Consider the following 12,544-nt stretch of genomic DNA (forward strand, 5'->3'; position numbering starts at 1 on the left):
GTGTGTGTGTATTAGCAGCTTTAAAGTTTGTTTGGGTTTTATAAGTGCGTGGCATGTGTCTCATATGTTAATGATACTGCAGCACTATTTCAGTCTAATTAAACTTGTCAAAAGGCATCACCAGATGTAGTTGATCAATTTATTGGACATGTTGCACAAATTTTTTAAGAGCTTGGACTTAATTTTCTATCCTCCATACCAACACAGTGGCAACAAACTGAAGCCAGAAGGTCATGGTGCAGCTGTTTGAGCATTCATGCACCCAGTGTGGGGACTACTTTTACAAAGACATGAGTGGGTGAGCAGTAAGCGGACAAACTGAACGAGGGCCAAGGTCAGGACTCAGATTTTGCCGGGCCCCTCTTAGCCAACAGCTGTTAAAATCAAAACGGACCAGTTGCGGTTTATTTTCACACTAAGCAGGAAACCGGAGGTAGCTGGTTTGTGTGTGTTCCATTGATCAGGGATGTTAATCTTCTGAGGATATGTAGAAAGGTCCTCCCAAGGACAGGACAATGAAAAGGCTCTATTGATTACTGGAGCGTTGATCAATCGGTCCCAAGACAGATAACAAGATGTACAAGTCTTGAGTAACAATAGGCATTTTGTAGGATAAGGACTGCACCAGTTGATCTTTTTTTTCATATTTCAGCACGTTAAAGTGAAGCCTACATATGAAAGCCACAATCAGTCTGACTCGTAGGTTGGTCTTGGCAAGTATGCAACCTCTGTCACACACGAACCTTGTGCATGAAGTGGGAGACTGAGCCCATATTCAGGCCACATGACTATGCAAACCAGATTAGTAGACCCATACACGTCATTGTGACACCAGACCTTGTATAATGTAAGAGACGAATAAATGGCGGTGCTGTGCTTTCAAGTAGCCACTGTAAGTTAATGCAAGTTGATGCATGGCTGGTTAACTATAAGATTTTGAATCCCTCTACAGCATTTTTAGTATGCTAACTCTGTTTCAACCCAGATCCGTGGAAAAACCAGCTGAATCTGACAAAAAAGTTATTTTCTGGGTTTGTTTTATTTGCTGTCTAAAACAAAGAAAAATAGAAACCAAAGCCTCAGGTGGGTCCACTCCACTTTGCACCAGGCTGCCCTTTGGTTTTCACTCTTTCAAATCAAAGCTGAGTAATATTAGACCCACAACCAAGATTTAAGGTGGATCCACTGACACACAGTTAAAGTTATGAGACCTCTGACGACAGTGTCATACTCTTAAGGAACAAAAAGACTGTTTGAGAGTCAAATTTTTAGATGATATGATGTTGCTGTTAGTGAGGAAAGAGAGAAAGAAGTAAACGTGTGCTGGTCGGTGTTGACAACACTTCAGGGGCATTATGTGCATTCCTGCGCACTGCGCACCATTGGCCCGAATTCCTGTCCTTCATTCCACCAACTGCTCAGCCCCACCCTTGTTGCTCGGATCTGAGCGCTCATTGGCTCTCCCATTAGACCCCGAAAGCCCCACTGGCCAATAGGTGTTAGGGAGGATGGACCCTTTCCGGTGGAACAGTCTCTCGCGCCTACAGTGGTGGAATCGAACGTCCCCGAGCGCACACGGCGTAGAGGAGAGTACGGCGCACGAGTCTCTGGAAGGGAGATAACGGTTTGTGTTTTTGCCCCCTCTCCACTCAAACAACAAGAACAAACCAAACCTGAATTTTTAGGGGGGTTTACAGAGTCTTCTGCTCACTAGGAGGAGGGAAGCGAGGGATTGGAGCCGCAGGTTTTTTTTCTTTTTTCGTTTTTTTCTCTCTTTTTCCTAAAAGAGGATTCTGTGTTTCGCGGTGGTTTGTTCTTCGCTCTCGCCGCAAAGATGATGGTCGGAGAGGTCGAAGTGAAGGAGCGACCGAGGCCGAGTCCCGACTATTTGATGCAATTATTAAACGAGAAGAAGCTCATGACCAGTTTGCCAAATCTCTGCGGCATCTTCACACACCTGGAGAGGCTTCTCGATGAAGGTAAGCGGACAGTCTGGGGCGAAGGGGGAGACACTGGGGAAGGGGAAGCGTGACCACGGCGCAGTCCGGTGTCGGCTCGGCTTCGCTGGGCGTCCCTGCTGTGTAACGTTAGCGAGACCCAGACGCACACACTATTATCCGGTTCCCCGATATTGCTGACTGTGGCAGGCATAGTAACACTCACAACTTACACTGAGCAATACCTCACACCCAAAACAAGACATCCAGTAGTATCCTGGGTTAGTTTGTTTTACCCAAGAGCTCAGCGAGATGTGGATTTGAGAGTTGCGCTGCTAGCGTTAGGCTTCCCCGGAGTTTGTTACTGCACTCTTGACTTTGAGGCTACAAGACGAAAACTTTCTCACACTCACTCAGAAAAAGGAGAACTACATATCACTGTCAAAGTATTAACAAAAAGTGTTCACAGAGAAGTTTTGAAGCCCACTTTTGGTTAATCAAATGTCTGTATCAATCTATTTAGATGGGGCCCTGATTCCACATGTTCCACAGCAATTTAGCTCGGGTTAGCCACATTTTAAGCTAGCGAGACTGGGTGTCTGCGTTCCGTTGAACTCTTCTGGAACCAAAACGGTGTCGTTAATGGAGCTACGTCTTAAAATAAGGACTTTACCAGTCTACGCTGCGTCTCAGACATATGCAAAGAAGTGTTACAAGGGTTCACTTTCGCTTCCCCTTGTTTTTCTGCTTCGAGGGTTGTATTAGTTGTTGCCCAGCGGCCGAGCTTAAAAGCACGGAGGAATGTGTCTGCTTGTTGCCCAAACAATAGCCAGTGAGTTGCTGTTGGGGAGGGGGAGTGCACGAAGATTATTTCAACCGTCTAACTTTTTCATTAAAAGGGACGCCGTTTTATTTGTATCCCTCCTCTTAGCTGCTACAATATTTGTCTTAAAACGAGGGTATGCTTCTCTCGATTAAATTTCCTTCCCTTGCTGCAGCAGCCGTCGTGTTTTTTTTTTTTTTTTAAACCAGTCAAGCTTGCCCTACCAAAACTGCGTCGCCTTTTGTCGGCGGCGCCATCCCGACGGGATTTGTCTGTCTACGTTTATTTTCTACCCGTTGTCACTGATTTTGGCACAAGCAGCGGCACAGATAAACGCAGCTTATTTGCTGTTTATGTTGATGGTATCAATAACATAAGCTGGTCTAAGCGGAAGGTTGGACCTATGGTTTATGTAACTGATCTGGGGACACTAGAGAGCGCCACAGCCCCCTAGCAGACTGTCCCCATGCTGTGTGTAGTATCGTGTTGGACACCGTGACACTGATGAAGAAAAATAATAGGCATTCAGTCTACTTTACGGGATAAATGTCTCCATAGACAGCATAGTAGGTCAAGGCCGTGCATACTTGATAGTTTCGGCTGCATGTCTCGATGAGTAGGTTCTTTAGTATGTAGTTGCTAAACCGGTCTGCAAAGATTTTCTTGTTTCCTTGATGGGTGATAAACAAGACAGTTCAGGCGTAAAGTGGACTGTTTCCTCCCTATCCCGCTAGGAAACCACAATAATGCAAAACGCACAACACTGAATAAAATACCTTTACTCAAATTAAGTTTTAACCTGAGTGTAATGTCGGGGCACTAGATGGTAAGGTCCCTCTAGTCTGCTCATTAAAGACCACAGACACAGTTTTATTAACTAGAGTAATGTTATAGTGCTATACATCTGGAGAAATGGACACTTCAGTTTCAGGTTGAAGCTTGCAGAAATTTTAAGCAGTTAAACAACAAAACACTGCTTGTTTAGTTTGTTTAGAAAGGAGAATGACGGTGTTTAAGGGGTGTGATGAAAGCATTGTCCCCACATTAGAAGCATCAAGTTTTACTCTCCACACCGCATAAATGCCTTACAAAAGAAGCACTATTCAGTTTTTTTTTGTTTTTTTTTAAAGAAAAGCCAATCGCTTTATTGTACTCAATTGGGACTGATGGGTGTGTTGATATTTTCATTGAGGGGAGAGTCAGGAAGCAGACTTGTTTTCTTTTTCATTCCCGTTCCCTTTTGCTGTTACCCAGCCCCCATGGCCGTAGACCCTTACAGCCTTCTGAACAGTAAAGAAGAGGGACCATGCACACAGTCTGTGTACCGCTCAGTTACTCTAACAACTCAGCTGTGCTGCTGTTGGCACACTATATGGGCTTACCCACTAGAAGCAATAAACTTTGTTTTAGATTCTGTGTGGTCAACAGAATTTTTTTTTTTTAATTTTAATGTATATTACATTCTGCAATTACTGGCTTTTGCTTTGTCAAACTAACTAAATCAACCAAGAGTGACTAGAACTGCTGCGCTGATGACGGTTCACGGTTGAGTTTTTTAGGTTGACTGTTAACTTAAATTCATTATTTAACACATTGAACATACAATTACTTTCTCAGTGACTTCCTAAATCCTCTGTTGATCATAGGTTGCAGAACATTTCTAATACAGCCTAAGTATTAAGCTATTTAAATTTTTTTTTTTTTTTTTTTTGGTTAAATTGCATTACATTTTGAATATACAGCTCTTTGCATTTTGTCTGTTACCTGCTCATATAGACCATCAAAGCTAAGCAATAACAGCCAGACTAAAGTATGAGAGGAAATACCCTGCACTCAGCAGAGATGTGGTTTTAATGTGGCATAAGCAGTAAGTGCTTATAAGTAAACTCGACGCATCTGAATTCAGATTTTAATTTTTTTTTTCAATCTTTACTTTGTAAACCCTGTCTTTGGATATTGTAAATGCTTTTTTTAAATCTACTTTTGACCTATAAATTTAAGCTTTGCTTTATTTGCAAAGTTTAAGTAAAAGGCTGATGTCAGAAATAAAATGAAGGAAGTGATTTGCATATAATTTTTTCTTAAAAAGAAAAGCTTTTCCAACATATAGTTTGATGTCTTGCACCATATGGTTTTGTAGCTTAAGGGAAACTGGGCTGTTAGAAGTTCAGAAATTGATCCTGTAATGCTGAACTGGGCCGAAGCTTCTGTGCAGTGCTTGGCAGATAGAAAACGGATAAAACGTTGGTCTGGTGTTTAAGAAATCATGGCTGAGACACTTGCTACTCCCCAGTCTAAGGTTTACAAGGGTTTCCACAGCACCAGCCCAAACTTTACCACACCGCCAAAAATTGCGTGTGTGTGTGATGAAAGCCACCCCAGTGCAGAAGAGGCCCGTCTGACTGTCTGGTTCCTGTTAGGGGCTGTTAGGTTTGCTTTCCGATTTTGGATGGGGCTGAAGCTCTGATGTGATATTTGGGGCCAACCTCCTCCCACTCCCTGTTTGTACTGGTGTAAGCTGACCCCACCCAGAACTAACCAAATGCACAATCCAGTGTGTGCAGTTTTTGAAAAAGAGAAAAATAACAGTGTTATTTTAAACACAGTAACAGTGTTTAAAATAACCTTTCCCTTTGGCCTAGTCCTCTTACAATTTTGTCAAGTGTGTGTGTGTGTGTGTGTGTGTGTGTGTGTGTGTGTGTGTGTGTGTGTGTGTTATTTTTTATGTGCTGTGTTAGGTGCCCTGTGCTGTCAGATTGCTTTATTCCAGTTCTGAAAAGTAATTTTAAATTGTTAAATGTTTTTTTATTTATAATTTGTGGTTGATAGTTGTGTGATGATGGCTGAAGCACATTTTGTGACTATGGTCTATGCCAGCGGTAAAGATAAACACTACACTCGACTTCCAGACTGCGACTTTCAGTCGGACAGGAAAAACTCCAGAAGAGAATCTTTAAATTGTGGTGATAATTACATTTGATCCAACAAGTTATTTTGTTTCCTATGTTTAGTTTTCTCCTCAGAGCATTTTGCTAAATTTTTGAGTCGGTTCTGTTTCATTGAAAGGAGGTGGCTTTTCAAGGTGACAAGAAGAAAGCAGATCTGACTTGAAAACCTATTGATGTTCAAGCAGAGGTAACAATCTTTCAGCAACACGTCAGTCGTCTTGTCTGCTGAGGGACAAAGGTTTTTGTATTGTCGATTTTAAAACACCATTTCTTTTCTGAGTCAGTACTATTTCATACGCTTAAATGTGATTGAACATCTTAAATACCTTCCTTTGTCAGACGTAATTGTGTCTAATATGAGAAACACGGTTACCAGTTACAGTTAAACACTTTAAACTGTTTTCCGAATTGTCCGTCTCAAAGAGTATAGTCTTCCGACAGCTGCACATCTCTCCCTCACCCACCCAACATTTTGTGCATGTCTACACAGCTGTTTCCACGGCGGAAGAAAGCTGACACCACCCTCGTGTGTGATGACTGCTCCAAACTTTAGTGGTATGTGTGCATGGACGTCCATGTAATGTTGCCAATATGTATCTAGTCCCTCAAGGTCACTCTGGCCGATTGACAGGCCCCTTTTGAAATCCCCTTGCGTTGCAGTTGTTCATCTCCCAGAGGTGACACCTGCTATGGAGGGTTTTTTTATGTCTCTTTACGATCTGCCAGCCAACAAGCTGCTTCAAATTGCTATATTTTCTCTTGGCAGGAGGAGACAGCCCGTATAACATCTAGAGATGTAGCCTACTAGTGAAGTGCTGGCGTTGTTGTAAGGTAGCGGAGCATAGGAGAAAGGGAGGATTTTTATTTTTTTGTTGTCATGAAGCGTAGTGTGTGTTTCTATGGGGAACAGAATAGTCATATTGACTGAAAAAATATATTCCAAGCTCCCCTTACCTTTCCTTACAGACTCATTTTGAGTTTTATTTGTATAATAGATTAAATGGCCATTGTTCCATTACACGCTGTGTGGTGGAGCTACACGGTGCATCGTACCATATTCGTTCATGCCACAGCATCACCCTTTGCAAATACAGTTTTGTGTCTGCTTGTTTGTCTCTGTGTGCTGTGATTTAACAGGACATTCCCGGGAGAGCTGTCAGCATTTGGAGGACAAACTGTCTGCTGTCCACTGTGGTACGTTTGAAGGGAACTGGTCCTTTGGGAACAGCTGTTTAGAGAACAGATTTTGATAAATGGGAGAACGCTAGAAGTCTGGGGTTTGTTTTCTACCTGATGTCTCATATTTCTATCAGTCCGTCTCTGCGGTTCTACCATTTATATATTTCTCTGTCTGCATCTGTGTTGCAGTCTGTACTTTCCCGCTGTAGCTTGACCCTTGGCATTCCTCAACTCAGGGCTAGACCTGCACTCACCTCTGACATACAATCAATTTATCAGCTAACAAGATTGAGCACGGCTCGCAAAGTAAGATACAGCTTAGAGCCGCGATAGAGCACAGATAGAGACTGACAGGAAGAGAGAATTAGGGGTGTTAGGCCAGGACTGTTGTTGCAAGCAGAAACCTGTTATAACCCCCCACCCCAGCCCTTTCTCTTCTCCCCACATTCTATCCCAAAGCGCAACTTATAAGCTGGAATTTAATTAACCGAGAGCCATTCTGTGAGCGAGTTTACTGAGCCGTCGCCACCAGTGAGAAAGCAGAGGTGGAGGCTTTGTGCTGTCTTTCTCTGTCTGCCTCTCTCTTGCCCTCATGCGATCCCTCTTTCCCAGTCTCTCCTCCCTGGTTATAAATTAGGTGGTGGCATTAGTCTGACAGGGTGAGGTGTAGGGGTTGTGGCAGGACCCAGCGTTGCCTAGCCTGTCTTCGTTCTGACTTGCCTCTGCATCCTATCCAGTAGCCCCACCACAGTGTACCCCCCACCTGTGTGAGCTTCAATCCCTGTTTTAACTCAAACACCGGACCTAACTTGCTCCCCTGGCCCTGCTCCAGCACCAGCAATGCCACCCCCCACCCCCACCCCCAGCGGGTGCTGTATGATAAAGTCATCCAACGGCAGCTCGGGCTCTTATCTCAGGCCTCAATCCCGTGAGTGCTGGGGCCTCCTTATCACTGCTGCCTCTGCCTGGCCCCCTGTCTCCGTGCCCTACCCTGACTGCCTGGCTGACTATCTAGCTCACTGTCGCCAAAACCAAGTGTCTTTCCCTCTATTACTGCCGGCTGTTAGACAACACATTGCTAGAGGCGGTTTATCTCTCGCTTTTTTTTTTTTTTTATTCCTCAAGCCTTAAAACAGAGCAATCCTGTTAAAATTAACAGTGAATAAGGTAACTAGATGCACAGTGAATTTCCCTGAAAGAATTTTAATGTGTGGTTTCTGTCAAAGCGAGAATCATGGCTCTGTGTTTGAGTGGCGACCAAATGAAGAAAAGTGGTGTTAAAGAGGAAGATGTAGCAGGGATGTTGTAATCAGTATGTTACAATAGCTCGCTGATATTGACTTGTACATTAAATTGTGTTGCTTATTCCTTTTTTCTTAAACCATGGTTCCTCCCATTGCACTTGACCCAACTTTAGTCAGCTTTTACTGTTTTTTTTTTCGTAATTTTTTTGTGTCTCATCTAACAACATTTACGGGAAGTAACGCCCGTTTCAGACTGGAAAGGACGACGGAGAAGGCGAGTCAGTGGTTTGTTTTTCCTTCAGACAGACAGGGAGAATGAGGGGGAGCTGTTTTCTTGCTGTGGTGACAAGAGAACCCTGCTCCTCTATTGCTCTCTCCCACAGAGGTGGGTCTGTCTCTCAGCTTTCTTTTGACTAATTTAGATTACATCATGAATCATTTCTTATCTCGTCCCTCCTCCACACATTTGTGCGGATATGCAACACAGGAGAAGTATGGGCCCCACCCTGTTACATTCTTTGAGTGCTTCAAATAGCACTCCCACCCCCCCCCACCCATAGTAGTCCCCCTTATTCAGTCGCCCTTTATCCGCCTGTCTTCGTTTTTAAGATTCTTAACTGTCACTGTCAACAGTTAGGTTTCTCAGGGATCATACCAGCAACATTTGTCACCGATTTCCTGTTTCCTTCCCCATTTTTATCATAGAAAGGAGGTGAAAAAATGAGCTGAATGCTCACTCTGTTCCTCTCACTCGCCCACCCCTCTGCATTCATTTTCTCTCTCCTTTCAGAGGAGGAATGGTAAGCGAGCGTTGGCAGCCAGCTCAGGAATTTTACCGGGAGCACAGTCAGAGCACTTAACCTCCAGCCTGGTGTTTGTTTTCCCCACACACTCTCTCATACTGTGTTTTAGCTCAGATGAATGTGAATGCCATCCACAGTGAGGCATAAGAACTTTTACTTTGCTTTAAAAATCTAGAAATGTTGAGTGCATAATTTGGCTGTAATTTGATAGTTTTGTGTCACAACTGGCAATACCACGCTCCAAATATCAAAGTCCAGTACTGTTTTCCTAAACCGTTTAATTTTGTGACACACTCACTCCTATTTCACTTAATGTTTATCTTTGCAACAGTTCGCTCATTCTCGTCTAGTCTGAGAAGTTCACAAGCACCACCCTCCTTCACAACACCCCAATGGATCAGTGTGCTTGTGCTTTGCAGCCTTTGCCTTGGTGTCTCACTAGTCGCAGGCTGGCCGATAAATCAAAGAGGAATAATGTACCTGTCCCTCAGGAAACCGTGTTGTTTCTGTGAGGCTTGGCAAGAGCAGGCGGTGCTGCCATAACCTTCCCTAAGGGCCACAGAAAGTGAGGTGGCAAGGTGGTGAGATTCCTCCGTAGTGTTTTTCCACCAAATACCAAGCACTAGGAACTCCTACCATACCTCGGCTGTTTCCTTGAATCTATTCTCTGCAGCTTCTACACATTTTCAGTCCTTACATGTCAAAATCCATGTTATATTCACAGCACTCCCTGTTCTCTTCTGCTTTGTTGGTGCTACACTGTATTGATTCTACAGTCTCTACAGTTTTATTATTAATCAAAAGCACAACATATTTTTGTCAAATGTTTCTTAGCCTAAATTTTATAATGTTCATTTCTGCACCATCCAAATTTTTACTGTGGCATTTCCCTGCCAATATGTTTGGCTGTAGTTTTTATTCACTGTTACATTAACCTCTGATGCAGCTGTCTACTCACACAAATTCTCCAACTGCTGCTGTATCATTGTCTTTGATACATCTGTAGACAAGCTTTCCAGCAGCCAGTCTTCACTAGAGAAAATGTGATATTTAGACTTGTTTTTGGTACTCTCACAGTAATGCTGCAGTTTGCCAATCACATTTTGTATTTTTACCTAGAGCAGTCATTGTTCAACTGGCTTTGTATCTTGAATGCAGAGGATGTCTTGTAAAGATGTTTGCTGCACTGTTTTCTTTTGTTTTTTTAGATGATGGCGTCCCTTTAGATTTCTCTGGTCTTTTCTTTGAATGAAATTGACATTGTGTGAAAATCTTTCTAGCATGTGTTGGACTGCCACCTTGGGATAGCTTTTCAGCGCTGACAAGAACAAACCGGTACCAAAATAAATGTTGTCAATGTTGTTTCAAACAACTGTAAATATTGTTCAGATGTTGTTTGAGCTTAAGGTACTAGCAATAGTGATAATAACCATTTTATTTTCTTTTATGGCTCCTGCTTAATGTGTTTTTGAGAAAAAAAAATCCCTATACGAATTAATTTTGATACATTGAGAAACATTTGATTGTAGACAAGGACTTTTGGGCACCGCTCCATACCCGTATGTCAAATGAATGTTGTATTTTTATGAGAATTGACTTTGTGCAGGCAGTTTTACAAATTGTATTTTGAAGACAGTGAAACAAGTTTGATCACACCTCCTTCCTCCTATGGCCTAGAGTAGCCTCTAAGCATTCATGCTGCAAGGCTTTCTGTAAGCACAATGTACTCTGTTGTATTGTGCAACTTTGAGGGCCCATTCCAAACTGCAGTTATTCAAGTTTGTTGTGTTTCTACCACCTTATCCTCAGTCACCCGCGTCGCTCTGTACGTGCTTGCAGTTGGATGCCATTGTTTAAGTTATCAGATTAGGGGGGTGCAAGTTAGCAGCATATTGCTCAACTTGTTTTTTGCTCCCTGCTTGTAGTGATGGAATTTATGCTGGTGTCGAGGAGGAAGTTTGCACAGATTTCTTGAGGCAATGTCACACAGCATTCACTTTTTTTAAACCACTGCCCTTTAACCTATTCAGCATTGTTTCAATTGCTTGAACAGGGTCTTTTCTCTCTCACTGACAAAGTCACACGTAGTGACTTTCTAGCCTAACCAGAATTACATGTGTTGCACAGTTGTCTTTTACAGTGGTTGTCTGCCCTGAAGTCTTGTAATGTAAAACATGATTTGCTTAGCATAATTTATGTCCATGTGCAATGCGTCCAACCAAAAGTGACGATAGCAGCGCATGAATGAAGTCGCAGTTGTACAAGCACAAGTGAAACAGTTTTGTGTCTGTTCTGTTTGTTTAGCGTTTGTCGTCACTTGTCTGTTTGTGGTGAGGCTTAAGTCTGCCTGTCCTTATCAGTGCAGTGGTTGGGAGGAGATTACCAAGCAGGAACAATGGGTGGTTTTGTATGATTAGTTTTTAATTGGTGAAACAAAGAGCCTCTTTAGCACTGTTTGTAACATAGGAAAGACTGGCATAAAAAACCCACGATAACTGGTAGGAAAGAATGTGCTGTCTGTATGAAAGGGTTAGTGAGCGTGCACCTCGTCCCTGCTCAGTAGATTGATTGTGTTCGCTGAAAGGAAAAAGACGAGCAAGGCTGCCTAGAGCGAGGGGAGGATGGTGAGTGTGATAAAGAATAGTGGGGGGAGACAGAGGATTCCTATGTGCTGTGAATGAGGTCATCTGGTTGGTTATGAGGAAGGTCACTGACCCCTCCCTCAGCTCCACACGCCACCCCTGTGTCTCTCCCTTCCTCCCCCACAGCTAATGATACACAATGGCTTTTTGTGCTTTAATGGGCCAGACACACACACTGGGTCATGCCTACCAGTTCACATAGAAGTATGCACACAAGTGCTGTCTGTCAAACAAGGCCACTACATCGCAATTTTTATGCATTGCATTTAGCACTTGGTTTATTAGCTGCACATACCCTCCCACCTTCAGTGTCGCTCTAACAGTTGAGCGGTGATAGCTGAGACAATCTGGAGTATGTTGAAGGAAGGATCTGTAATCTTTTTCTTATATTTTTGCTGGCTTGAAAAGCAATTTCCAGTGTATACCTTCTTGACAGAAACATTGCTTTGTATCACAAAATGAACAGCTGAATGTTAACATGATTACACAAGATAGTGTGTGGATTTTTAATCACATCCTTTTGTATTTTGTGATCCAGCAAAGCCAATTCCAGGCAGCTGTTTTCTTGCAGTTGTTGAGTATAGTGAATGAAACAATGTAAATATAAAAATATTGAATATATGATCAATGCTAATTCCTAACCCATAAAATAACTTCTTTGCTAGAGGCGGCTAGGATGGGATCGGAAAAACACTTCTGCGACAAATACAGTTTTACCGGACTTTGAATTTTTATTGTTGGCAAGGAGCGTTTATTAAGTACAGCATAAATTGGTAGTGCTCATGGACACAACAGGAATGTATTGTACTTTTTGATAACAGGCATACAAAATTAATGATTGTGCTTGCAGATCAAAACAGCCATCACCGGATTCCATTCAATAACATCCCTAACCTCACATTACTTGGACACTTTTCCCCCTTGACCCCAAACATGATCCTAATTACTGGGGCTTGATTTCTAGATGC

At 42.8% G+C, this 12,544-nt stretch overlaps 1 protein-coding gene across 6 annotated transcripts in view; it reads left to right on the forward strand.

Annotated features, from left to right (window-relative positions):
- The first annotated feature begins 1,539 nt into the window (after positions 1–1,539).
- Positions 1,540–12,544, forward strand: part of qkia (QKI, KH domain containing, RNA binding a) — a 79,415-nt gene continuing 68,410 nt past the window's right edge. For 4 of the 6 annotated variants that reach the window (XM_056393524.1, XM_056393520.1, XM_056393523.1 and 1 more), the window contains exon 1: positions 1,541–1,979. In XM_056393524.1, the coding sequence (XP_056249499.1) occupies positions 1,835–1,979 (145 nt within the window). In that variant the 5' untranslated portion in view covers positions 1,541–1,834. Of the gene's footprint in view, positions 1,980–12,544 lie in introns of all 6 variants that reach the window. The other 2 variants (XM_056393521.1, XM_056393526.1) reach the window with 2 other exon arrangements.

The sequence above is a fragment of the Seriola aureovittata genome, chromosome 13, assembly GCF_021018895.1.
Source record: "Seriola aureovittata isolate HTS-2021-v1 ecotype China chromosome 13, ASM2101889v1, whole genome shotgun sequence".
NCBI classification, from domain to species: Eukaryota; Metazoa; Chordata; class Actinopteri; order Carangiformes; family Carangidae; genus Seriola; species Seriola aureovittata.